At 51.1% G+C, this 26361-nt stretch overlaps 1 protein-coding gene across 1 annotated transcript in view; it reads right to left on the minus strand.

Moving 5' to 3' along the window:
* Nucleotides 1–15429: 15429 nt before the first annotated feature.
* HORMAD2 (HORMA domain containing 2) overlaps nt 15430–26361 on the minus strand; it is a 31390-nt gene continuing 20458 nt past the window's right edge. Inside the window, 5 exon segments of the mRNA XM_054392595.1 lie at nt 15430–15563; nt 15566–15752; nt 22281–22327; nt 24322–24427; nt 26068–26321. Of these exon segments, the coding sequence (XP_054248570.1) occupies nt 15430–15563; nt 15566–15752; nt 22281–22327; nt 24322–24427; nt 26068–26321 (728 nt within the window).

Below are 26361 nucleotides of genomic sequence, written 5' to 3' on the forward strand. Positions count from 1 at the left end.
GCAGAGGCTTGGGTAGATTCTAGCCAATTCCAAATGCCACTTTGTTTTCTAGAGACACCATTTTCCTGTGCTTTAGACAGTCTTACCCTCTGTTTCTGAAAAAAAAAAAAAAAAAAAAAAAAAAGGTCTGTGTGTGATTCAAGGTCAATTTACTGCAGAAAGGACTTGGGTTTCCTGTTATCAAGCCCAGACTTTCATCAGAATAAACATCCCCTTGCTGCACGTCCTGTAAAGCAAGTGACATCAGCTGAATGCAGCATGGCATCCCTGGAGGAGAAACTGCTACCTTACATCTGCCTACTGCAGCTCCCTTCTCCCACTGCTGAGGGCTGTCTCAGAGCCCTCCTGGGCAGGTCTTGGGTGCTGGCTTGTGCATACAGCACAGGCCTTGAAGCTTCCTGAGCCTTCCTTAAGGGTATGGCTTGTTATAGATCCATAGACTGACAGAATGGGTTGGGTTGGAAGGCACCTCGAAGATTATTTAGTTCCAGCCCCCTGCCATGGGCAGGGACACCTCCCACCAGCCCAGGGTGCTTAAACCCTCATCCAGCCTGGCCTTGAACACCTCCAAGGAGGAGGCATCCACAACCTCCCTGGGCAACCTGTTCCAGTGTCTCACCACCCTCACTCTAAAGAATTTCTTCCCAATCTCCAGTCTCAATCTGCCCTCCTCAAGATTCAAACCATTGTCCCTCATCCTGTCAACCCAAGTTCTTGTCAAAGTCCCTCCCAGCTCTTCTGGAGCCTCTTCAGATCCTGGAAGGCTGCTCTAAGGTCTCTCTGGAGCTTTCTCTTCTCCAGGCTAAACAGTCCCAACTCTCTCAACCTGTCCCCAGAGGGGAGGTTTTCCATCCCTCTGATCATCTCTGTGGCCTCCTCTGGACCCTCTCCAGCAGTTCCATGTCCTTGTGCTGGGGGCAGCAGAACTGGAGGCAGTGCTGCAGGTGGGGTCTCAGCAGAGCAGGGCAGAGGTCAGAATCCCCTCCCTGTGCTGCTGCTCTCCCTGCTCTGGATGCAGCTCAGCACACAGCTGCCTGCTGGGCTGCCAGTGACCATTGCTGGCTCCTGGGGAGTTTGTCACCAGCTGACACCTCCAAGTCCTTCTCCTCCAGGCTGCTCTCCAGCCACTCCTCACCCAGCCTGGATTTGTGCTTGGGATTGCTCTGAGCCAGGTGCAGGACCTTGCACATAACCTTGTTGAACTTCATGAGGTTTCATAACAAAGATCTCCTCCTTTTTATGCTGTTAAAGGTGGAGTTAAACCATTAGAGAAGCAAACATCAAGACCTTGCAGAGGGGATCATTATCTCTTCCAGAACAAACCATGCCAAGTAAATGGGGACAGTTGTATTGTTTCTGTTACCCCTGGGCCACACCATTGCTGTGCTGAATCCATGGCTGTTTTACAGCCAGAATATCTTAATTCCCATTTGTTTAGCACATAAATTACCTGGAGGTATTGGCTGACAGCTGGCTGAACATGAGCCAGAAGTGTGCTCAAGCAGCCAAGGAGGCCTCCAGCATCCTGGTCTGGATCAGGAATAGAGTGGCCAGAAGCAGTGGTAAAGTGATGTTGTCCCTGTACTGTGTCCTGGTGAGGCCACACCTCAAATCCTGGGTTCAGTTTTGGGCCCTTCACTCCAGGAAGAACATTGAGGGGCTGGAGCAGATCCCAAACAGGGCAGCAAAGCTGGGAAAGGGTCTGGAGAACAGGGCTGGTGAAGAGCAGCTGAGGGAACTGGGGGTGTTCAGCATGGAGAAGGCTGAGGACAGACCCTCTGGATCTGCACAGCTTCCTGAAATGAGGTTGGAGTCAGGTGGCGATTGGTCTCTTCTCCCTAGTCTCAGGTGATAGAACGAGAAGAAATGGCCTGAAATTGTGCCAGGGGAGGGTTAGGTTGGGGACGAGGAGAAATTCCTTTTCTGCAAGAGTGGTCAGGAATTGGCACAGGCTGCCTAGGGAGGTGGTGGCATCCCCATCCCTGGAGGTGTTCAAGAAACCTGGGGACATGGCACCTGGGGACATGGTTTAATGGCCACAGTAGTGTTGGGCTGCTGGTTGGATTGGATGACCTTAGGGGTCTTTTCCAACCCAAACAATTTTGTGATCCTGTGACCACCTCCACAGCAAGGAATTTGGAGGAGGTCACCAGGCAGCCATCGATCCTGCATCAGAACAGAGGGCCATTGATGCTGCGGGAAACGCCAGCCCGGCACGTCTGGCACACGGGTACCCAGGGTGGTGTTTCCTATGGAAAACTCCTGTGAGACTTTGGAATCTCAGCCTCTGCTTCAGGGAAAGCCAGACGTGCCAACCTGACTGCAATTAGTCTTGGGAAGGGCGTGGGGAGCCTGTGCCAGCTCAGATGCAAACCCCTCTGCCTTCCCTCGTGATGACGACAAAGGCCTGATGAACTTTTTACTCATTCATTAACAAAACAAAACAAAAACCCCACAGAAAAAAAAGAAAAGGATTTTGGCCAGTGCCACACGTGGGTGGGATGTCAGGAGGAGGCTGACATGATGCATTTGGCATGAGGACCTTGGCCCCCAAGGGTGGCAAATGCAGGCATTCCACTACTGAGGCCACAAGCACATTCTTTACCTGCTGACTCAAGAGGAAGAATGCAGAAACAACAAAAATTCAAGCTCTTGCCCAGATCCCAAGAGGCCATCACAGAGCAGTTCTTCAGGTACAGATTTATAATCAGGATTCTGCTTGTGAATGATCTGCATCCAAAGCAGTGTGGCCAGCAGGCTAAGGAAGGGGATTCTGCCCTTCTGCTCTGCTCTGCTCTGCTGAGACCTCACCTGCAGTGCTGAATCCACCTATGGGGCCCCCCAAAAAGAGAGATATGGATCTGCTGGAGAGGGTCCAGAGGAGGCCACAAAGATGTTCAAAGGGCTGGAGCATGCCTCTGCTACAGGGGCAGGCTGAGAGAGTTGGGGCTGTTCAGCCTGGAGAAGAAAAGGCTCCAGGGAGACCTTTAGAGCTGCACTTCAGTATCTGAAGGAGGACCTCCAGGAAAGCTGGGGAGGGACTGTTCAGAAGGGCCTGTGGGGACAGGGAGAGGGACAATGCTTTGAAACTGGAGCAGGAGAGATTTAGGTTGGAAGAGGTTGAGGCCCCATCCCTGGAGACCTTCAAGCTCAGCCTTGCTGTGTCCCTGTGCAGCCTGCTCTAGTTGGAGGTGCCCCTGCTAGCTGCAGGGGGGTTGGACAAGATGACGTTTGAGGGTCCCTTCCAACCTGATACAATCTGTGAAGCTGTGAATCTGTCCTGGCTGATTTCTAACCATTTATATCAGGATGTGTCCAAGGTGTTTCACTTCTATCACTTCAGAAATCTACTAGAGGACAAAAAACACCTCCTGAGCTGCTGTGGATGGGCTAACACCATGACTGCTGTATCACTACCACAGAGATCCCTCCGCTGAAACCAGTGGCAAACCTCTAACTCTTCTGTTTTAAGCAGAAAGAATTTTCATTCCTCCTCCTCCTCCTCCTCTCTCTCTCAGGTTTCATTTCTTCTCTCTGCTCTCCTTCCAAAACTGAGAGCAGGAGCCAGCAGCTCAGACGCTGTCCTCAGTGGCGGGGGCCAGTGGAAATCCCTCAAGATTCCTCTGTTTTCAGGTGAAAACCGCCTGCTGCCACCTGTCCATGGCACCAGGGGTTGGGGTGACTTTCCCGTTGAGGGCAGTGTGAGCAAGGATGTGGTTGAGACAATGCATTTTCCGTTTGACTTTCAGTTTGCAGCAGAGGCAGCACTCTCCGTGCTAACCACGATCCCAGAATGAGGGAACCGTTTGCAGAATTGCTGCCAACGCGTCTGTGGCTTGGGTGGGCTGAGGATCTCCACCTTACAGCATCAAAGAGCTTCAGGGGGGAATAGGTGAGAAGGAGTTAACCAAAGATTCTTAGAATGAGTTGGGTTGGAAAGGACCTCAGAGATCATCCAGTTCCAACCCCCCCTGCAGGGACACCTTCCACTAGCCCAGGGTGCTCAAGGCCTCATCCAGTCTGCCCTTGAACACCTCCAAGGAGGGGGCATCCACAACCTCCCTGGGCAACCTGTTCCAGCGTCTCACCACTCTCGCTCTAAAGGATTTCTTCCCAATTTCCAGTCTCAATCTGCCCTCCTCATGCTTCAATCCATTGTCACTCCCAGCCTTTATCAAAAGTCCCTCCCCAGCTCTCCTGTAGCCCCTTCCAGGCACTGGAAGGCTGCTCTAAGGTGTCCCTGGAGCCTTCTCTTCTCCAGGCTGAACATCCCCAGCTCTCTCAGCCTGTCCCCGGAGGGGAGGTTTTCCATCCCTCTGATCATCTCTGTGGCCTCCTCTGGACCCTCTCCAGCAGTTTCAGGTCCTTCCTGTGCTGGGGGCAGCAGAACTGGAGGCAGTGCTGCAGGTGGGGTCTCAGCAGAGCAGAGCAGAGATCAGAATCCCCTCCCTGTGCTGCTGCTCTCCCTGCTTTGGATGCAGCTCAGCACACAGCTGCCTGCTGGGCTGCCAGGGACCATTGCTGGCTCCTGGGGAGTTTGTCACCAGCTGATATCCCCAAGTCCTTCTCCAGGCTGCTCTCCAGCCACTCCTTACCCAGCCTGGATTTGTGCTTGGGATTGCTCTGAGCCAGGTACAGGACCTTGCAATTGGCCTCGTTGAACTTCTCCACTCCTTTTCTGCCAAGCTTCCACTTTCCCCTCACACAAGGCTCCCAATATTCTGGGATTCTCAAGCAGCTCCTAACCTTAATTGCTGCAGGGATGGTTGGGAGATCAAAGGGAGGATGTCTGCGCCTCTTTGTGTTACTCAGGGCTACATCAGCACCAGGAGCTGAGATTCACTTCTCTGGGGGTTAGGAGGTAACAGTCCCCTTTCACTGCATGCACATAATTACTGTAAGCATGCAGGGGACTTGCCAAGTGGTGCATGGGGTGGGGGTGGGGTGGAGGGGGAGGAGAATCTTTGAAGCAAATTGCTCAGACGTAATTCAGTTCACTAATTGGCAAGGGACCGTTACTAACGAATTGCTTCTGTTTTATGTCAGGAATGAATCAGGTTGCTGATGTGTAACATGCATGAAGGCACTTAATGAGTGTGAAACTAGAAATGGGACTGGAAAAAAAAAGCAGAAAAAACAAAAAAAGAAAAAAAGGTTGCTTTACCTTTAGCTAGCCCAGCAGAATTGCTAATACAAATGAGCTGGGTAAAGTGGCTTCCCTGATTCCAATCTGCAGTGGAAAGGCTTCTTCTTAGAATCTGAAGGTAACCACAAGTTTGTGGGAAGGGCAAATCAAGAGGCTTACTGTGGCACTTCACCACCAGCCACTTTGCTTCTAAGCAAGGCTGAAATGAGAATGACTCCGAGGCCTTACCGTAACACAGCTGAGGAGAAGCCAGCCTCAACTGAGACAGTGAGGCTCTGGTCATGGCTACAAGACCATGACCTCCTGCAGGCAGCTGAGCTGTGGGTTGGCTCAGTGGGGGTTGTGTGTGTGCTGTCACTTCACAGTGACACCAAGGTTCTCCCTGCACTCTCACTGTGGGATCAGACACTTTGCATCTTCCAGCTGGTGTGACCCCAGGCCTTGTGGTGTCATCTGTGTAGGAAAAGTTCTGCTCTGCTGAGACCTCACCTGCAGTGCTGTCTCCAGCTATGGGGCACACAACACAAGATGCAACAACCTCTAGGAGCAGTAGCAGCAGCAATGTGTAGATTTCTTCATCTCTGTGTTCAGTGCAGATAAAAACACTGCTCTGGAAAAAAAGAAGAAAAAGAAAAAAAAAAAGAAATCTGCCCTGCAAACAGCAGAGAGGGTGAAGCACAGGCTGCTGAATCATGAGACTCTCTCTGCTCAGACCCCACCTTGAATACTGACTCCAGTTCTGGTGTCTCCATCCTAAGGACACAGAGCTGTTGGAGCAAGTTCTGAGGAGGCCACAAAGATGATCCAAGAGCTGGAGCACCTCTGCTGTGAGGACAGGCTGAGGGAGCTGGGGGTGTGCAGCCTGGAGAAGAGAAGGCTCCAGGGGGGACCTTAGAGCTGCCTCCCAATAGCTGCAGGAAGGCTGCAGAGGGACTTTTCATGAGGGTGTCTGGAGACAGGACAAGGACGAATGGTTAGAAGCTGAGGGAGAGCAGGGTTAGACTGGAGCTTAGGAAGAAGTTCTTCAGTTTGAGGGTGGTGGCACACCAGAGAGGTTGTGGATGCCTCCTCCCTGGAGGTGTTCAATGCCAGGCTGGATGAGGCCTTGACCAACCAAGTCTAGCTGAGAGGTGTCCCTGCCTGTGGCAGAGGGGTAGCAGTAGATGATCTCTGAGGTCCTTTCCAAGCCATTCTATGATTCTATGCTATCTCAGAGTTCATCCTGAAAGTGCCATAAAATATTGCAGGCATATCAGCAAAGGACACTGCAGCCACAGAGCGGGGAATTTAGCTACCAGGAGGGGAGGTGTTAGAGAGAGAGGACCAGAGAAAGAAGCACACAGACACCATTCATGTGGAATCATCACTCAACTTTAGAAGATCAAACAAGTGCTGCAGGTTGACATCATCATGACCATTGTGGTGCTTGTGGTCTCTTCCCAGTCCCAGGGCCAGATGAACATGCAGAAACACGTCTGGTGCGTGGAAGAGTTAAACATTGGAAGTGAGAAAAGGTCTTGGCTAGTCAGATGACAATGCAAACTCACACCTTCCAAGATGTATTGTGTGTCAGAAGGAACATCATTTCCTGCTTTCCAGAAGTGGCTTCTCTGGTTCACTGACCTTCCTTTTCTTCTTGGGTCCTATTACCTCTTCCTGGCTAAAGCCAAGGTTCAGGCAGCTTATCTGTAAGAAGCATCAGAAATGAGGATCATGCCCATGGTGCAGGCTCCTGTGGGATGGGTCAAGAAATCAAACTTCCAGGGCTACATTAAGTATCCTTGGATCCTCTCAGGTCCTGTGTCCAACTCTGGAATCCCCAACACAAGAAGGACATGGAATTGTTTAGATCAGAAGAGGCCATGAAGATGATGAGAGGGCTGCAGCACCTCTCCTATGAAGACAGGCTGAGAGAGCTGGGGCTGTTCAGCCTGGAGAAGAGAAGGCTCCAGGGAGACCTCAGAGCAGGCCTCCAGTGTTTGAAGGGGGTTACAGGAGAGCTGGAGAGGGACTTTTGACAAAGGCATGGAGGCAATGGCTTCAAACTGGAAGAAGCTGGATTTAGAACTCAGGAAGAAAGTCTTCTCCACAAGGCACTGGAACAGGTTGCTCAGAGAAGTTGTGGAGCCTCCAGTCCTGGAGGTGTTCAAGACCAGGTTGGATGGGGCCTTGAGCAAGCTGGTCTAGTAGGAGGGATCCCTGCTCATGGCATGGAGGTTGGCTCTAGAGGATCTTTAAGGTCCCTTCAACCCAAACCATTCCATGATTCAGTGTGACCCTGTTCTCCAGAAGAGCAATTAGGCAAGGAATCAAAATGGGAATACCAGATGGAACTGAGACTGTAACATTTGTGCAAGCAACAGGTTCAGCTTTAGGGACAGAAAAGGGTTTTAGTGGCACAGGAACAGAACAGGAACAGAACCAAGTGCCCCACTGGTTTTATCCAAGAGGTAAATTTTACAGAGTCACAGATTGCATTGGGTTGGAAGGGACCCTCAAAGGTCATCTTGTCCAACCCCCCTGCAGTCAGCAGGGACACCTCCAACTAGAGCAGGCTGCACAGGGACACAGCAAGGCTGAGCTTGAATGTCTCCAGGGATGGAGCCTCAACCACAGCCCCGAGCAACCTGTTCCAGTGTCTCCCCACCTTCACTGTGCAGAACTTCCTCCTGATGGCCAACCTCAATCTGCCCTGCTCCAGTTCCAAACTATTGCTCCTATCTCCACAGACCCTTCTGAACTGTCTCTCCCCAGCCTTCCTGTAAGGCCTCTTCAGATATTGAAATGCAGCTCTAAGGTCTCCCTGGAGCCTTCTCTTCTCCAGGCTGAACAGCCCCAACTCTCCCAGCCTGTCCCCATAGCAGAGGTTCTCCAGCCCTCTGAACATCTTTGTGGCCTCCTCTGGACCCTCTCCATCAGGTCCATGTCTCTCTTGTGCTTGGGGTCCCATAGCTGGAGACAGCACTGTAGGTGAGCTCTCAGCACAGCAGTTCAATTTGCTCTAAAAAGACACAAACCTGCCTCAAAACTATTCAGGGGCCTCCAAACCAGATGCTTAAAATAGAAATAGGTCAGTGGTACAGGAAGCTCAGAGAGCCTGCAGAGAGATGGATAGCCAGAAGAACAGCTGAGGTGCTGGCTGTGCCAAGTGACAGAGTCACTTCTTGTTATCACTTCACATGTTTGCTTTCTGACAGCCATAATCTGGAGCTGTGGTTTGCTGCCCACCCAGAAGGGACAAAGCACGTGGTCTGGCGGGGCAACATCTCCTGTTCTCACTGGAACTGAGCTGAGGGGACACACCACAGCACCCTGCTTCAGTTTGGCCTCCAGAGGCCAGTTCATTTTCATAAGTTCAAAGATTCATAGAATGGTTTGGGTTGGAAGGAACATTCAAGATCCTCTAGCTCCAACCCCCCTGCCATGGGCAGGGACACCTCCCACCAGCTCAGGGTGCTCAAGGCCTCATCCAGCCTGGCCTTGAACACCTCCAGGGAGGAGGCATCCACAACCTCCCTGGGCAACCTGTTCCAGTGTCTCACCACTCTCACTGGAAAAAATTTCTTCCTACTCTCCAGTCTCAATCTGCCCTCCTCAAGCTTCAATTCATTGCCCCTCATCCTGTCACATCAGACTCGCTGTGTCCCTGTGCAGCCTGCTCTAGTTGGAGGTGTCCCTGGTCACTGCAGTGGGGTTGGACAAGATGACCTTTGAATGTCCCTTCCAAACCAATGCAATCTGTAAATCTTTCCAAATCCTTGTCAAAAGTCCCTCCCCAGCTCTCCTGTAGCTCCCTTCAGGTACTGGAAGGCTACTCTAAGGTCTCCCTGGAGCCTTCTCTTCTCCAGGCTGAACATCTCCAGCTCTCTCAGCCTGTCCCCATACAGGAGGTTCTCCAGCCCTCTGATCATCTTCATGGACTCTTCTGGACCCTCTCCAACAGTTCCATGTCCCTCTTATGCTGGGGGCACTGGAACTGGAGGTAGTGCTCCAGGAGGGGGTCTCGAGAGAGCATTTGAATGACAGGAAAGTGAGTGGGGAGGGAAAGGAGTGCTGCTCAGATTCCTGTTCCAAAACAGAAACATCTTGCTCCAGTTCCCCCACCAAACACGAGGAATGGCAGCACTCAAGCAGGATAAACAGAAGGAGTTAATGAAGAGCTATTCCAGAAGGCATCCTGGAAACAAGCACAAGGTCTCCAGATTACAAGATGTGGTCAGTATAGAATTCCCCACTCACGTCATCAGGGCTTGCTTTCCATCTGACCTTGGGATGAGGCTTGCTCATCTCTGCCTAGCAGTGGCCTTCCCAACCTGTGAAACAGCTCTGACCGGGGAGCAGCAGCGAACCAGCTCGCAGCCACCACGCCGCGCCCCTCCGACTGCTTTTCCTCCTCGCTTCCCTCCTCTGCTCTGCGAGCAGCACGGCACCGCAGCAGACAGAAAGTGCCATTTCCTCTCCACACCAACAGTGAGGGCAAGGCTCTGCCAAAGAGGGCCGGGCAGGGCCTCCTCCAGCCTGCGTGCCGGGGCTGACAGAGCTCCCGGCGCTGCCCCAGGCGGATTTGTTTGAGGAACGAGTGATGAGTGGGGCTGCTCCAGCTCCTGCCCTCACACCCAGCTGCTCAAACTGGCACTTGGGGCTCTTGTTTACTTTCCCTCCCTGGCATCCTTTTACCTGTTTGCTTCCCTTCCCTTTCTCTCTCTCTCTCTTTTTTTTTTTTTTTCAAGTAAAAGGGCCCAGAGAGGGGGGAAAGCTGCCTCCAAAAGCTCTCTCCCGTGCTAACACAGCTGCAGGATTTGCACCTTGTCCTGCTGGCCACCCAGTAAAGCACAGCCACAACCAGCACTCTGCTGGCCCCCAGGCACCTGAATGAGGCAGCTCTCCTGTTTTAGCCTCAACCACACCAAGAGACCATCAGACAACTTGCTGCTTTTATTTCCTCTCTTGAGGAACAGCACAGACAGCTCCTCAGTCACATTTGTACCCCTTTGTTATTCCTCCTACTTCTGAGATGGGAGAAGTAGCCACAATGAGCAGCAGCTCACACAGAGTCCACTGCAGATCTTCTGCTGGTTCCCTTGCCTTCACAGAATCCCTGAACCCACCATGGTGGGGCTTGGAAGGGACCTCTAGGGATTATCCAGTCCAACCCCCCTGCTCCAGCAGGGCACCCACAGCAGCTTTCCCAGGAGCACAATGCCCAGGGGGGGGTTGGAAGCTCTCCACACAAGGAGACTCCACAACCTCTCTGGGCAGCCTGCTCCAGGCCTCCAGCACCCTCACAACAAACAAGTTTCTCCTAATTTTCAGATGGAACCTCCTGGCTTCCAGTTTGTGCCCTCTGCCCCTTGGCCTGTCCCTGGGCACCACTGACAAGAGTCTGGCCCCAGCCTCTTGCCTCTCATCCTTTATCTCTTGCTGAGCATTGATCAGATCCCCTCTGGGGATGCTCTTCTCCAGGCTCAACAGCCCCAGGGCTCTCAGCCTTTGCTCCTCACAGAGATGCTGCTCCAGGCCTCTCAGCATCTTCCAGGCCTCTGATGGACTCTCTCCAGTGGATCCCTGCCTCTTTAGAACTGCGGAGCACAGAACTGGACCCAGGATTCCAGATGTGGCCTCACTAGGGCAAAGCAGAGTAGCAGGAGAACTTCCATCAACCTGCTGGCCACACTCTCCTTAACACAGCTCAGGAGACCATTGGCCATTAGGGCACATTGCTGGCTCACAGTTACCACAGGCAGCATGACCACATAACAGGAACCTGAGATGAGGAAAAACATCTGTGGAAGCCATCAAGTGCTCTAGACAAGGACTATTCACCGATTGAATGAGTAAGACATCAACTGTGTGAGGTATTTCACTGGAGCAAACATGTCCTGTCCTGCCCTTGCCCAGCTACATGTTCACATAAGAGCTCAGAGCCAGGAAGAAACCCCAGGTCCACCTTCCACATCCCATCCTTAACCAAACACTCCAGCTTCTACCCCAGAAATGTGACTCTAGATGGGATTAAGTCAGATCCTATGTGTGTTTATTTGCCTTTAACCAGAGAGTAAGCCTCTTCAAAGGCTGTGGTGCAAAACAGGAAATCCCTCCCCTTGACTAAACACACAGCCAAAACCTCTAGAAGTTGATCAGAGCTGGGGTTCTTCTGCTGGGATGCTGGACACTGTGGAGCTGGCTCTGTACAAATGGTTTCTCTCACACCCCCACTTCAGGCCCTCAGCCCACTGCTAAGCAAGGAGAGAAACATAAGGGGAAAATCCTTTGCTGTGAGGGTGGCAGAGTGCTGGAGAAGGCTGCCCAGAGAGGTTGCAGGGTCTCTGTCTCTGGAGGCATTCAGAGCCCAGCTGGGTGTTTCCCTGTGTGATTTACTCTGGGTGACCGGACTAGAGGATCCTTTACTCTCTTCTGCTGAGACCCCACCTTGAATACTGTGTCTAGTTCTGGTGCCCCCAGCATAAGAAGGACATAGAACTGTGGAATTGAGTCCAGAGGAGGGACACAAAGATGATCCAAGGGCTGTAGCACGGCTGCTATGAGGATAGGCTGAGGGAGCTGAGGTTGTTCAGCCTGGAGAAGACTTCAGAGGGACCTTAGAGCTGCCTTCCAATAGCTGAAGGGATCCTACAGAAAGGCTGCAGAGGGACTTGTCATAAGGTTGTCCAGAGACAAGACAAGGGGGAATGGTTTGAAGCTAAGGGAGAGCAGGGTTAGACTGGAGCTTAGGAAGAAGTTCTTCAGTCTGAGGGTGGTGAGAATCTGGAATAGGTTGCCCAGAGAAGTCATGGATGTCCCTTCCCTGGAGGTGTTCAAGGCCAGGCTGGATGAGGCCTTGAGCAACCTGATCTAGTTAAGAGCCATCCCTAGAAGAGAGGTTGGGTAGATGATCTCTGAGGTCCCTTTCAACCTGAACCATTCTATTATTCTATGATCTTCAGAGGTCCCTCCCAATACCCAGCACTCTGTGATTCTGTGCCACAGGATAAGGTGCAGGCCCTTGCATGCTTACCCTGCAGAGAGTCCATGCTGGCAATGGGACATGTGGGACAAGGCCAGATCAAGCAGCAAAGACAGGAACAGACCCACAACCTCCTGAATCACAGAATCATTTTGTTTGGAAGAGAACTGCAAGCTCACTGAGTGCAACTGTTAACCCAACCCTGACCATGAAGCTCCTCTACTACAGTGATGGTAGGTGGAGAAGAGGGAAGTATTCCCTCTCCAGCAGTTTGGATAATAATTGTGAGCCCCTGTAAAGAAACCACAGAAGGGGGAAATGTGGAAGGTGTTAACTGATAACAGAGAGAAATTATGGAAAGTGTAGAATCATCAAATCGGTTTGGTTGGGAGAGACTTTTTAAGACCATCAGGTCCAGCCATTAACCCAGCACTGCCAGGGCACCACTAAACCAGGTCCCTCAGCACCACCATCTACAGGCCTTTGAAACCCCTCCAGGGATGAGGACTCCACCACTGCCCTGGGCAGCCTGTTTCAGGCCTTGATAACCTTTTTGATGTCCAAACTAACCCTCCCTCAGTGCCACTTGAGGCTGTTTCCTCTTGCTCTATCGCTTGCTTCTTGTGAGATGAGACCAACCCCCGACTCCAGCTGTAGAGAGCCAGCTCCTCTCTCCTCAGGCTCCTTTTCTCCAGGCTGAAGAACCCTCAGTTCCCTCAGCTGCTCCTCAGAAGTCCAAGGCTGGGGCTGGGTCACACCATGAACACCCAGTGAGTCTGCACCCCCTGGTTTCCCACCCGTGTAGAGAAGGACTGCGCTGCCACCGAGTTTTGCTGTAAGAATACAGCAGTCTGGTGAATCATCCCCAAGTGTTACTAATTTCTGGCATACAACTCCCAGGACAGCTGCACGTTGTCTGGAGAAGATATCAGGCTAAAAATAGATTAGACTTAGATTAAAGCCTTCCCAAGGCAGACTGGTGGATGAAACACAACAAGCAGACCACAGCTCCACTGCTATTCTTAGATAGACAAAACCAGGACCGAGTTTTGCGCTGGGCAGTTTTCAATCCCCAATGTCCCCACGCAAGGCAGCCAAAAATTCCCACTGTAAATGGAAGCAAATTTACAGCCCTTCTGACATGTGGTTGGCTTCCCAAGGCATCCCATGCAGCAAAGCTCCAATTGCACAAGAGCATTCAGTTGCGTCCTTCTTTGTCCCTGGCCTGCCCCTCGCTGAGCTTTGGCACTTGGCAGATTTTCTGCCCTCAGAAGAGTTTCCTTTGTCAGGGACTCCGAGGGTTTAGTTTGGTACCTTCTAACTATCCTGAAGCACAGGAATAGCAAAGGAAGTCCATTTCCATCAAGCAAGCTGGAAGAATAAAGACTGAGATGCAAGCCTTAGCTGCTGAAAGAAGGTAAAATGACCCTCAGGTGGCAGGGCAATATGCAGGGGACATCTCCTGCCATCAGGAGATGTCCATCAGCAGCAGGAAACTTTAATCAGAGAGAGCCAGGGCTTGATGCATCCTGTGAACTCAGCTGACTCAACTGCATGCCAAACACTTGCCACTAGCAAAACCCAAGCCAGTGATTCTCTAAATTGATCCCCTAAGACCTGAGGCATCCCTGGGGACCAACCATTTCTCTCTGCTTGAAAGCTGCCAGTTGGCTGCTCCATGCTCTCCAAGCACACCACAAATCAAGGTTCACAAAAGACATCATGGTGTTATAGAATCCTAGACTGGCTTAGGCTGGAAGGGACCTTAGAGATCATCTACTCCAAACTCCCTGCCATGGCCAGGGACAGCTCTCAGCTAGACTTGGGTGCTCAAGGCCTCATCCAGCCTGGTCTTGAATGATGGCATCCACAACCTCTCTGGGCATTTAAAGGACCAATGAACAGATTTGTCCAGAGTGTAAGAAAAAATCATAATTAAAAAATATCTGTTGGAAAAAATTACCTATCTCTCTCCTAATCTTTTCCAGGACCCCTGACTCCAAGAAGGGCATTGAGGGGTTGGACTGTGCCCAAAGAAGAGCAATGAAGGACCTGGAGAACAGGTCTGGTGAGGAGCAGCTGAGGGAACTGGGGGTGTTCAGCCTGGAGAAAAGGAGGCTGAGAGGAGAACTTCTGGCTGTCTACAACTCCCTGAAAGGAGGTTGGAGCCAGGTGGCAGTCACTCTGCCCTCCAAAGGAACAGGAAGAAACAGCTTCAAGTTGCCCCAGGGGAGGTTTAGGTTGCACATAAGGAACAATTCCTTCATCAAAAGGGTTGTCAAGACCTGGCCCAGGCTGCCCAGGGCAGTGGTGGAGTCCCCATCCCTGGAAGGGTTTCAGAGTTGCGTAGATGCAGTGCTGAGGGACATGGCCTGGTGGTGCCCTGGCAGTACTGGGTTAACTCTTGGACTCTATGGTCTTAAAGGTCCCTTCCAACCAAAACCACTCTGTGATTCTGTGATCACACTGCACACTGGCATGCTGGCTGTTCTGATTGCCAGATCACAGCCCAAAACACCTCCCAAACCCAGAAGTCTTCCCCCAGAAGAATGGAGGAGGTGAAGAGCAACAAACACTCCTCTGCCTAGGAGGCTACTACTCAGCTTAGTCCCTCACAGAGTATTCACGAACAAAGATGTTCAGAGGTCTGGAGAACCTCTACTGTGAGGACAGGGTGGGAGGGTTGGGGCTCTTCAGCCTGCAGAAGGCTTCAGGGAGACCTTAGAGCTGCATTTCAATGTCTAAAGGGGACCTCCAGGAAGGCTGGGGAAGGACTGTTCAGAAGGGTCTGCGGGAATAGGATGAGGGGCAGTGGTTTGGAGCAGGGGTGATTTAAGTTGGGTATCAGGAGGAAGTTCTGCACAATGAGGGTGGGGAGACACTGGAACAGGTTGTGGTTGAAGCCCCATCCCTGAAGACATTCAAGATCAGCCTTGATAGGCAGCCAGTTGGAGGTGTCCCTGCTGAGTGCAGGGGGGTTGGACAAGATGACTTTTGAGGGTCTGTGCATCTGCCCAACACTGATTTATGGAGATGTCTCTGGAGGTGCTGGTTGCTAGCATGTAAAGGCAGCCAGCACAGAAGCTCAGTGTTCCTATGGATGTCTCTGGGGTGGCTATGAGGGAATCTGAGGGTGCAAGGGTTAAATCTCCCCAGATCTGTGGGGTGAGGGTCCTCACCCCTGAATGAGGAGATCACCAGGAAACTGCTTCCTGCACACTAGACAAGCATAACTCATGGAAGGGATGAATGGCCCCAAGATACAGCTAAGGATCTGACGTGAACTGAGAGCAGCCAGGAATTTCCTGACCTCCCTGCCTCACTCCTCCCAGCTCACAGGAAGGAGAGAGGCAAGCTCATCTCTGAATCTTGTTCTCTTCGTTGTTTGGGGCTGTGTAGCCTCAGCTGGTTTGGAGGAGAAAATGTTCTGGGAACTTCTCATCAGATACAGCTCTCTTGATAGACAGTTAGAGATAAACCTTGCATTTTCTTCTTTTTTTTTTTTTTTTTTGCTTTTTTTGCTTTTCTGCAAAAGTTCAAGATGATGACATTGCCACAGAAAAATGCTCTCCTCTTGCTCTGCACATGGTAGGCTTCACCCTTCAACTGCTTTCTGTCATGGCAGCTTGCAGAGCAATTGGCCTGGGAAAAATCAGACAACAAAGGTCTTGATCTCCAAGCTGTTATTCTGCAATGGAACCCACTTGAGCTGACCTTCACTTCCAGACAGAAGCTCTGCACCCCACAAGGAAGCTCAGCAGAGCCACCATCAGAGTAATCACAGCCTTAGGCACCAACAGGACACTGAGAACTGGCAAACATGACAGATATTACCCTCATCACCCATGAAAGACCCTGTCCACACCAGCTGCCAACACTGCCCCAGCCCCTCAGAGAAGGAGGACCTGGCCAGGTAGCCAAGTCTGCTGCATGAGCAGCAGCAGCTGGAGGCCAGACAGGCTGTCCCCTGAGGCCTAAGCCAGTGCTGATGTCCAACACTGAGCTATGAGTCTCTCCCTAGGCACCAGACTCTCAGACAGCTCCAGCTGAGAGAGCTGATCCGCATGGCAGGAGGATGCCTACAGCAGGCAGTGAGTCGCAGCAGAAAGATCCCTGAGCTGTCTTCCATCCCAACTGGTGTGTCCACAGAATGTCAAGTGTCCACACACTTCCTCGTGTCCCACAGCAGCCTAGCAGCATCAGCAGTGGGAGGCAGAGCTGCCTTGTGCTCTGCTGATATGGCCACACCATTGCCAGCTCTGCTGCAGGCTCGGTCAGGGGCGACTCAGAGCTCTCTGCGTGGCTGCTTCGCTGTGTGGTGAGACTGTGCTCTAAGGACCACCCCAGAACTTCAGCCCACAGCTTCCTGATGGCAGATAAAAGCCTGCAGAGGCATCCACACGGTCAGATTTTACTCATCTTCTAGTTGTGTTTCATTCCAAACTCATTCCACTGCAACGTGTTTGCTTACATGAGGAGAAAGCTGACCAAAATGAACTTGCAGGACAAGAACATTCACCTCTCCTTATGAGGCCAGGCTGAGAGAGTTGGGGTTGTTCAGCCTGAAGAAGAGAAAGCTCCAGGGAGACCTTCTGGTGGCTTTCAGCACTGAAAGGGGCCAAGCAGAAAGCTAGGGATAGATTTTGAGCAGGGCCTGTTGTGCCAGGACAAGAGGTGATGGTTTGAAATTAAAAGAGGGAGATTCAGAGTGGAGAGAAGGGAGAAATGTTTGACACTGAGGGTGGTCAGAGGCTCAGAGAGGTGGGAGATGCCTCATCTCTGGAACCATTCCACATCAGGTTGGACATGGCTCTGTCCAGCTGCTCTAGTTGCAGATGTCCCTGCTGACTGCAGAGCCTTGGACTAGTTGAGCCCTAAAGGTGCCTTCCAACCTAAACCTGTGTATGGTTCTATGATTAAAGGATTCACAAGAGGCTAAAGGAATGTGCTGAAGAATTCCAAAAGTTATCACAGAATCACAAAGCATCTGTGGTTGGAAGAGACCTCCAAGCTCACCCAGTCCAACCTTCAACCCAGCACTGTAGGGGCACCACTAAATCATGTCCCTAGCACCAGGTCCACACACTGCTTAAATCCCTCCAGGGATGGTGACTCCAGCACTGCCGTGGGCACCCTGTTCCAAGGTTTGAGAACCCTTCCAGTGCAGAAATATTTCCTGAGATCCATCCTGAGCCTCCCCTGCTGCAGCTTGGAGCCATTTCCTCTGGTCCTTATCATTTGTCTTCAAGGAGAAGAGGCTGCCCCCTCCTCACAGCAACCTCCCTTTAGGGAGCTGTCCTAAATCCAGTGCAGAAGCTCATTCCCATCAGCAGACTCCCATAAGCTGATCCAATGGGCAGCAATGACAAGGGCCAGTGGTGATAGGATAAGGGGCAATGGATTGAAGCTTGAGGAGGGCAGATTGAGCCTGGAGATAGGGAAGAAATTCCTTACAGGGAGGGTGAAGAGATACTGGAGCAGGTTGCCCAGAGAGGTTGTGGCTGCCCCCTCCCTGGAGGTGTTCAAGGCCAGGCTGGATGAAGCCTTGAGCAACCTGGGCTAGTGGGAAGTGTCCCTGCCCAGGGCAGGGGGGGTTGGAACTGGATGATGTTTAAGGTCCCTTCCAACACAATCCATTCTATGAATCTATGGAGTCCCTGCTTTTCCCAACTCCTCACAGCTGCCAGAACAGCAGAGAAAAGAGGCAAGACACAGAGAGGGACACACTGAGCTGGATCCTCAGCTGATGCAACCAGCAAGCCTCTCCTTGCAGTCACAGAGGTGGGCTCATTGGCATGCTGCTGTCTACCTGTGGGTGATTAAGCACAGGGATGCTCTACTGGGAAAGGGCAATCGCTCATTTGATCCTAAGTATCATCAATCATGAGATTGCAGATAAGGAGCCAGCTGAGTACATGGAAATGTTTCTCCAGTCTGGAAAGCCCTCTGCCAGAGGCCCGCCATGGCTGAAGGACAGCTCTGACTGGACAGGAGTGGCTGCTGCTTTTTTGGCAGACCCACATCTTGGGCCTCTCCCACGTCCAGTCAATAAAAATAAGCCCTTTAAGACTTCCATTCCTGGTCCTCCTGGAGAGCTGTAGGTCAGGAAGATAATGGCCAATAAACTCAAATCCAGTTTGTATTTTTGATAAGCAAGGAATGAGAAGGAAGGAGGCAGTTCAGAGGAGGAGCAGTGATGGGCTTGCCCAGATTTCCAAACACAACTGCTGACTGTAGGCACCGTTTCTGAACTCCCCACGTCTTGAATCTCAAACCCTTGCACAGATACTAAACTCTGGGACACCCCAAATTGTTTCAGCTCGTTCAGAAAAATCTTGGCCTGAATATTTAACCTTTAAACCCAAGTCCCTGAGCACTGCTCCCTGGACAGCTGAACATCTAACACTGTGCGGCCACCAGAAGGGCAGGTTCCCATTCCAGACCCTCTTTCCCCTTTCCTCCACCCAGTCTGGCTCACTGCCCTATGGATTCTCAGGATGTTTTGGTTGGAAAAGCCCTTTAGGATCATCCAGTCCATCCCTTCTCTAACTCTACCAAGGCTGCTGCTAAAACATGTCTCTCACCACCACACCTCTGCAGCTTTGAAATCCCTCCAGGGATGGGGATTCAACCACCTCCCTGGGCAGCCTGGGCCAGTCTTTGAGAACCCCTTCAGGGAAGAAGCAGAAGCAGCTTGTCCAACCCAAACCTCCTCTGGTGCAACTCAGAGTTATCTAACTTGTAGAGTTAGTGAATGGTTGGACTTAATGATCTTAAAAACCTTTTCCAACAGAAATGATTCTGTGATTCTATGAACTTGAGGCTGTTTCCTCTTGTCCTATCACTTGTTCCTTGGGAGAAGAGACCAACCCCCACCTGGCTCCAACCTCCTTTCAGGGTGTTGCAGAGAGCCAGAAGGTCTCCCCTGAGCCTTCTCTTCTCAAGGCTAAATAATCCCAGTTCCCTCAGCTGCTCCTTACCAGCCCTGTTCTCCAGATCCTTCACCAGCTTTGCCGCCCTTCTCTGGACATCCTCCAGCATCTCAATGTCCTTTTTGGAGTGAGGGGCCCAAAACTGAACTCATTACTCAAGGTGTGGCCTCACCAGTTCTGAGTACTGGGGGACAATCCCTGGCCCAGTCCTGCTGGCCACACCATTGCTAATCCAGGCCAGGATGCTGGTGGCCTTTTTGGCCAGCTGGGCACACCCTGGCTCATTTTCAGCCCCTGTGGATATGGTGGTGCTGCTATGTGAGAAATCCTTTGATAAACCACTTTAAGGGCATCTTCTCCTGGTGGAAACTCAACACTCAAAGTCACACAACATGTAAGGGCTTGTGTCTACCCCAATAAAGGGAGATCTCCAGGGCCCAGGCCACACTGTTGTCCAAAGCCCCTCACACCCCAAAACCTAATTAAATACTGAACTCCAGGAGAAAACAAGTCACACTTTGGAGACCTTGAAAGCAGAGAGCTTCTCTGACCACTCCTGCCAGGATGAAAAAACCTTTACTTGATCATACTGCAGGCTGGAGAGCAACAAGGGTTCACATTCACAGCCCCAACAGCACTACTTCTACCCATCTTACCTACACCTGACCCTGTTAGATAATCCCTAGCTCAGACTTCCCAACCACCCAAGCCTGTCTGCACCTTTTGAGCCAAACTTCATGATCACTTTGGCTTCCTGATTCAAGTGGAATACACAATGGTCATTTGTTTTAACCACTTCCCTCAGAAAAGAAGGGAAAGTCCCTCTCCTATGGAAAGAGTGTCAAACCTTTATTAGTGCTGGCTTCACAACCATGAGCTGCACTTTTTAACCACTGACTTGACTTTGTTTTTCCCTAAACTGAGTGAAATACACTAAAAAGCCCTCTGCCACCAGAATCCACCAGGCAGAGGGCTTGGGATTTGTGTGAAGTCTTTGGACCATGTGCTGGGCTTCATCCAAAGCAGGGAGAGCAGCAGCACAGGGAGGGGGTTCTGCCCCTCTGCTCTGCTGAGGTCCCACTTGCAGCACTGCATCCAGTTCTGGAGCCCCCAGCATAAGAAGGACATGGAACTGCTGGAGCAAGTCCAGAGGAGGCCACAAAAATTATCAGAGGGCTGGAGAACCTCCCCTAAGGGGCAGGCTGAAAGAGTTGGGGCTGTTCAGCCTGGAGAAGAGAAGGCTCCAGGGAGACCTAAGATCAGCCTTCCAGTACCTGAAGGGGGCTGGGGCTACAGAAGAGCCAGAGAGGGACTTTTGACAAGGGCTGGGAGTGACAGGACAAGGGGCAATGGATTGAACCTTGAGGAGGGCAGATTGAGACTGGAGACTAGGAAGAAATTCTTGACAGTGAGGGTGGTGAGACACTGGAACAGGTTGCCCAGGGAGGTTGTGGATGCCCTCTCCCTGGAGGTGTTCAAGGCCAGGCTGGATGAGGCCTTGAGCACCCTGGGCTGGTGGGAGGTGTCCCTGCCCATGGCATGGGGTTGGAACTGGATGATCTTTAAGATCTCTTCCAAGCCAAACCATTCTAGGAATCTCTGAATCTCTGAAGCATACAATGGATAAAGTGACTCTGCCATTTTTCAGCCACTAATGCTCTTTTCCACCACCTTCAGCCACTCTCACTGCTGCTGCTGTAGGCTAATGAAATCCACATGCAGCAGGAGCGAGGTGTCTGCTGCTCTGCTCCCAGTCGTGACAGCCCCAGAAGAATGTCAGGGCATGAATCAGTGGGAGAACCACGAGTTACAAACAGAAAAGGCTCCTGTTTTCACACAGACAGCAGAACAAACAATGATCAGAAGGAAACTGGAGGATGTGAGACTGAAAAAAAATCTAAAGAAAAAAAAATTGTGGTTAAAGTTTGAAAAATACCAGCCTAGGCACAGAAGTTCAGTCCTAAGATCCAGAGTCAAGGCAAATACTTCACAGATGCCTTCTGAATGACATGTTCAGCTGGGAGTCTCCAGTTGCTGTCTGGGTTAGGCACCCCGGGATTCTTTTCAACAGAGGCAGGGAAAATGTTAGCAGCAATTTCCTCCTCTCATTAACTTATCCTGTAAAGATTCAGCTTCTGAACACTCAAGTTCACACCATTTTCAGCTCATTTGAATGGGAGGAGGATCAAGTGGTTAAGTCTGGTGGTATTCAGAGATTTGCCCAGTCACTGAAAAGAGCCTCTGCACAAGGCTGTGAACTGGAGCTCTGATTCTGACTCAGGGTTTGGCCTGGGCAGCTTTCAGGATGGAATTAATTTCACAGAACTTTACTTATCTAAAATTCCATGTCTAGTCTGTCCTAGTTCTTCAGGTTGCCCCAACAACCACTGAAAAAAAAAAAGAGATCAGCACCTCCAGGGGACAATTATTCCTCTCCTAGAGAGTAACCAGAAAGTGATAGGATCCAGTACCTGTGACTCACAGGTAAAGAGAGTCTGGCAGGAAGAGGGCAGAGGTGAAAGCCATATTAGGCAACAGACAGACACACCCTTCAGACCTGCAGCAGGATGGTGATGTCAGACCCTTAATGCAAACTCACAGCCAGGTAAAACAGCCTGGCTGGGACACTGACACAGGCAGTCTGTGTATGTGTAGTCCACAAATGTCAGCTCCAGAGAACAGCACAGAATGATTGTCCTGGATGAATGAAATAAGCTGATCATGGAAAGGTTTTGCCTCTGCTTCCAGTCCATGCTTACATCCCTGTGCCTTAAGGCTTTGTAGGGTCTGTGTACTGCACAGTAAATCCTCTAATCTTAGCTGAATCTTGTGCCACCCCAGATGTCAGAATCATAGAACAGAATCATAGAATGGGTTGGGTTGGAAGGGACCCCCAAATGTCATCTAGTCCAAAACCCCTGCAGTCAGCAGGAACATCCTCCACTAGATCAGGCTGCCCAGAGTCCTGTCAAATCTAACCTTGAGTATCTCCAGGGATGGGGCTTCAACTACCTCCCTGAGCAACCTGTTGCAGTGTTCCAGTACCCTCAGGGTGCAGAACTTGTTTGTAACATTCAGTCTAAATCTACTCTTCTCTTACTTCCGAACTATTGCCCCTGGTCCTATCACTGCAGGCCTTTGGAAACAGTCCCTCTGCAGCCTTCTTCTAGGACGCCTTCAGCTACTGGAAGGCTGCTACTTTGCCTGGCATGTCCTAGAGCCACTAAAATCTCCTCACCTGCTGCATCCTGCCCATCTCCTTTACTCCTGTCAGCTTCTCTCCACCTGCAATCCAAACACAGAAACAAAATCAGCTCTGAAGTGAAACCTCCTGGATTTAATGGAAGGAAAAAAAATAAAAAAAAGAAAAAAGTCCAGAAGACTAAACCACACCAGCAAAATCCCATGGCTGATCCAAAACTGTGTAACCTTAGCTCTCTGGCAGTGCCAACGCTGCAGAGCTTTTGGGACGAAGTGCCACCTGCACGTGCAACACATCAGCCTGCAGCTGCTCCTAGCAGCTGAGCATGGACACCTGAACTCCGTCCAAACAAGGCTGGGGCCAAGTTGGTCTCTTCTCATGTGCAACAAGTGACAGGATGAGAGGAAATAGCCTCAAGTTCTGCCAAGGGAGGTTCAGGTTGGAGATCAGGAAAAATTTCTTCCCAGCAAGGGTTCTCAGGTACTGGCTCACACTGCCCCACGCTGCCCCGGGAGGTTGGTGGAGTCCCCACCCCTGGAGGGGTTTAAAAGATGTGTGGATGTTTTAGTGGCAGTGGCTCAGCAGTAGTGATGGGATTATGAGCTTTAGATGAGCAGTTGGAGTTGGTGATCTCAGAGGTCTCTTCCAACCTTGACAGTTCTGTGCTTCTCTGATTCTAACCTGCTCTCTAAGAAAACAAAACTTATGCCTGCATAGGCTCCACCCACCTGGTGATCTTAGAGGTCTTTTCTCACCTAAAAGATTCTGTGATTCTATCCTAGGTGGGAGCAGGGGGGAGGAGGGGGACTGAGCTTCCCTGACTACTCAGGGGATTCTATGTAGAAGTCCCCTGACTACTCACAGAATCACAGAACGGTTTGGGTTGGAAGGGGCCTTAGAAGATTATCTAGTTCCAACCCCCCGCCACAAAAAGGGATGCCTCCTACTAGACCAGCTTGCTCAAGGCCTCCTCCAATCTGCCTTTGAACATCTCCAAGCTTCCAAAACTTCTCTTGGCAGCCTGCTCCAGTGCCTCACCACTCTCATGGGGAAGAATTTAATAATTATTGACCTCACTGGTTTCAATAAACTTTGAGGAGGGAGGGTCCCAAAGTGCCTCAGTTTCATGGAAACACAACTGGTGAGAGAAGGAAGATCCAGAGTGGCTACTCAAGTGGCAGAACAGAGTGCTTTAGGTTGGAAGGGACCTTTGAGGCTCATCTGGTCCAACCTCCCTCTGCAGGGGAGCAGGGACATCTTCAACTAGAGCAGGTTGCTCGGAGCCCCATCCAAGCTGTAGACCATGGCTGAGCTGGTAACCTTCTTGGTTTATACCCTTTTGCTTCAGGAAGGGGAGCTCCCTTTGTTGTGTTATTCCTGGACATTGGATTCTTTTCTGCTAGGGACTACCTGGTCTAGTGCAGGGTGTCCCTGCCCATGGCAGGGGTGGGTAGAACTAGATGATCTTTGAGGTCCCTTCCAATCCAAACTGTTCTGTGATTCTATGAAAAGGTGGTGGTGTGAATTCAGCCCTTATTAATCTTTGGAGAACCAGCAGGAGAAAGACCTGAGAAGGTGACTTCCTAGGCAGAGAAGCCTGGATTCCCCTGCTTGGGGCTCTCAGGAATGCTATTTACCATTTTGTCACTAGATGGTATTGTTCCACAGGCTATCTCTGAGAGCTGCAAAGGTCAAGCGGGTACCAGGAGCTGATTGGAGCGAGAGAAAAGGCTCCTTTTTGGCTCTGCCTTCACAGAGGGAAGTCGTTAGCAAAAGCAAATGGTAGCAGCTAAAGGAAAAGAGCTCTGATGGAAATGTAGATAATGTAGCTTGGTGTTGATGAACTGTGTGATTCCTCCAGAGCTGAGCAAAAACTGCTGAGATAAAGAGGTGGAAAAAGCACTGATAAAGACTGGACTGCTCCTGTTAACACAGCAAGCATTTACAACAACCTGAGCTGACACAAATGAAGCAGCCTGACAAACTGTGCATCCATGGCAAAGTCAGGAACCCTCAGTATTCCACCAGGATACAGACATGAGCAAAAACTCCTTTGGTTCTGAAAATGGGCAGTCACCTGTATCTTGAAGGTAAGAAGATGTTTCCATTTTCCAGCCTGGATGGGCCTCACTTTTGTCCTGTCCATGCTCACTTGAATCTGCTCTGATGGGGAGAGGGTGATTCTGTAAAGCAAGCAATGTTTTGTCTTAGCAGCATAACCCAAAAACATGCCCAGGTAGTGAATCCATAAACCCAGCACTAACAGGGATGAGATTTTCATGGTTCCTCAGGGTCTCCCAAGCCTACAGGTTTTTCAATCTACAGGTTGGAGTCCACAGGGGGCTAGTTGGAGGAGGCCTTGAGCAAGCTGCTCTAGTGGAAGATGTCCCTGCCCATGGCAGGGGGGCTGGAACTGGATGATCTTGAAGGTCCCTTACAACCCAAAACCATTCTGTGTTTCTATGATTCAAGAGAGAAATTTGCTAAGAAAAGACAGAACTCCAACCTAAATGGCTTCCTGACTTCAGGAGTCAGCTACACTGGGGGTGATTTTCTGGCAAAAGTTCAATCACCACATCTGAGCTCCCAGAACAGGCTTCCCCTCCTGTCATTTTGGAGAGGCACCACCAGGGGATGGTTTGTTCCAGCCCAGCTTGGAGTCTAAGATGTCAAGAGAAGGGATCTGACCCCCCTGCTCTGCTCTGCTGAGACCTCACCTGCAGTGCTGGGCCCCCAACACAAGAGAGACATGGACCTGATGGAGAGGGTCCAGAGGAGGCCACAAAGATGATCCAAGGGCTGGAGCACCTCTGCTATGGGGACAGGCTGAGAGAGTTGGGGCTGTTCAGCCTGGAGAAGAGAAGACTCCAGGGAGACCTCAGAGCTGCATTTCAATATCTAAAGGGGACCTCCAGGAAGGCTGAGGAGGGACTGTTCAGAAGGGGCTGTGGGGATAGGCTGAGGAGCAATGGTTTGAAACTGAAGCAGGGCGGACTTAGGTTGGACATCAGGAGGAAGTTCTGCACAGTGAGGGTGGGGAGACACTGGAACAGGTTGCCCAGGGATGTGCTTGAGGCCCCATCCCTGGAGACCTTCAAGCTCAGCCTTGCTGTGTCCCTGTGCAGCCTGCTCTAGTTGGGGGTGTCCCTGCTGGCTGCAGGGGGGTTGGACAAGATGACCTTTGAGGGTCCCTTCCAACCCAATGCAGTCTGTGAAGCTGTGATTACCTGCTAAAGGTGCCTCCACAAGATAAATTAGAAACAGCACACAACTTCTGGCTGGCTAGAAGTACATGGAAGGAATCCCAGAGTGCAACACAGCTTAGTCCTGGGAATGCCAGGGAAATTCTTTTTGTGCCTGTCTGTGGAAGGGGTGTGTGTATGTGCATGCCTTGGGTCTCTCTGTAGGATCACTGCCCTCTTCTGGGAGCACACCCTAGGCTCAGGAACTCAGTGGGTGTACTAGGACCAAAGTCACTTCACATCTGTGGAATTCCTCAGCATTCAGCCTGCTGTAGTGCTGCTGCCTGACACAAGCTGACAGCCTTGTGAACAAGTTCTGCACCACGAGGGTGGTGGAATACTGCAACAAGTTGCCCAGGCAGATAGTTGAGGCCCCATCCCCAGAGATATATGAGGTCAGGCTTGACAAGGCTCTGAGCAACCTGATCTAGTGGGGAATGTCCCTCCTGACCTTTGGAAGTCCCTTCCAACCCATTCTATGATTCTATGAAACCTGTGTTACAGAAGATGTTTCTTTCAGGAGAGGCTTGCTAGATACACTTCATTCCCCCAGCAACAACCAAACAGAACTATTTCCCTACCTTAGTGCTGCCCTCCTCTTCCTCTTCATCACAGTCTAAGCCTTGATGGGAGATCTCAGTAGGGCCCTTCTTCTGGATCAGGCTGCTCTCTACTGTTGCCATTCTTTTCTTTTCAGTTGTCACTCTCACCTTCATGAGGTGGAAGCCAGTGGAGACTGATCCTACCCTCAGGTTGACAGGGTCACCATCAAACAGCAGGTCACCAGGGCTGCCATCTTCCTTAAAGCCAGGGGGCTGATAATCTTCTGGAGTCACTGCACAGGGAGGAAGAGCTCACTAATGTCAGAGGAGTCA

This window comes from Indicator indicator, chromosome 26, assembly GCF_027791375.1.
Source record: "Indicator indicator isolate 239-I01 chromosome 26, UM_Iind_1.1, whole genome shotgun sequence".
NCBI lineage: Eukaryota > Metazoa > Chordata > Aves > Piciformes > Indicatoridae > Indicator > Indicator indicator.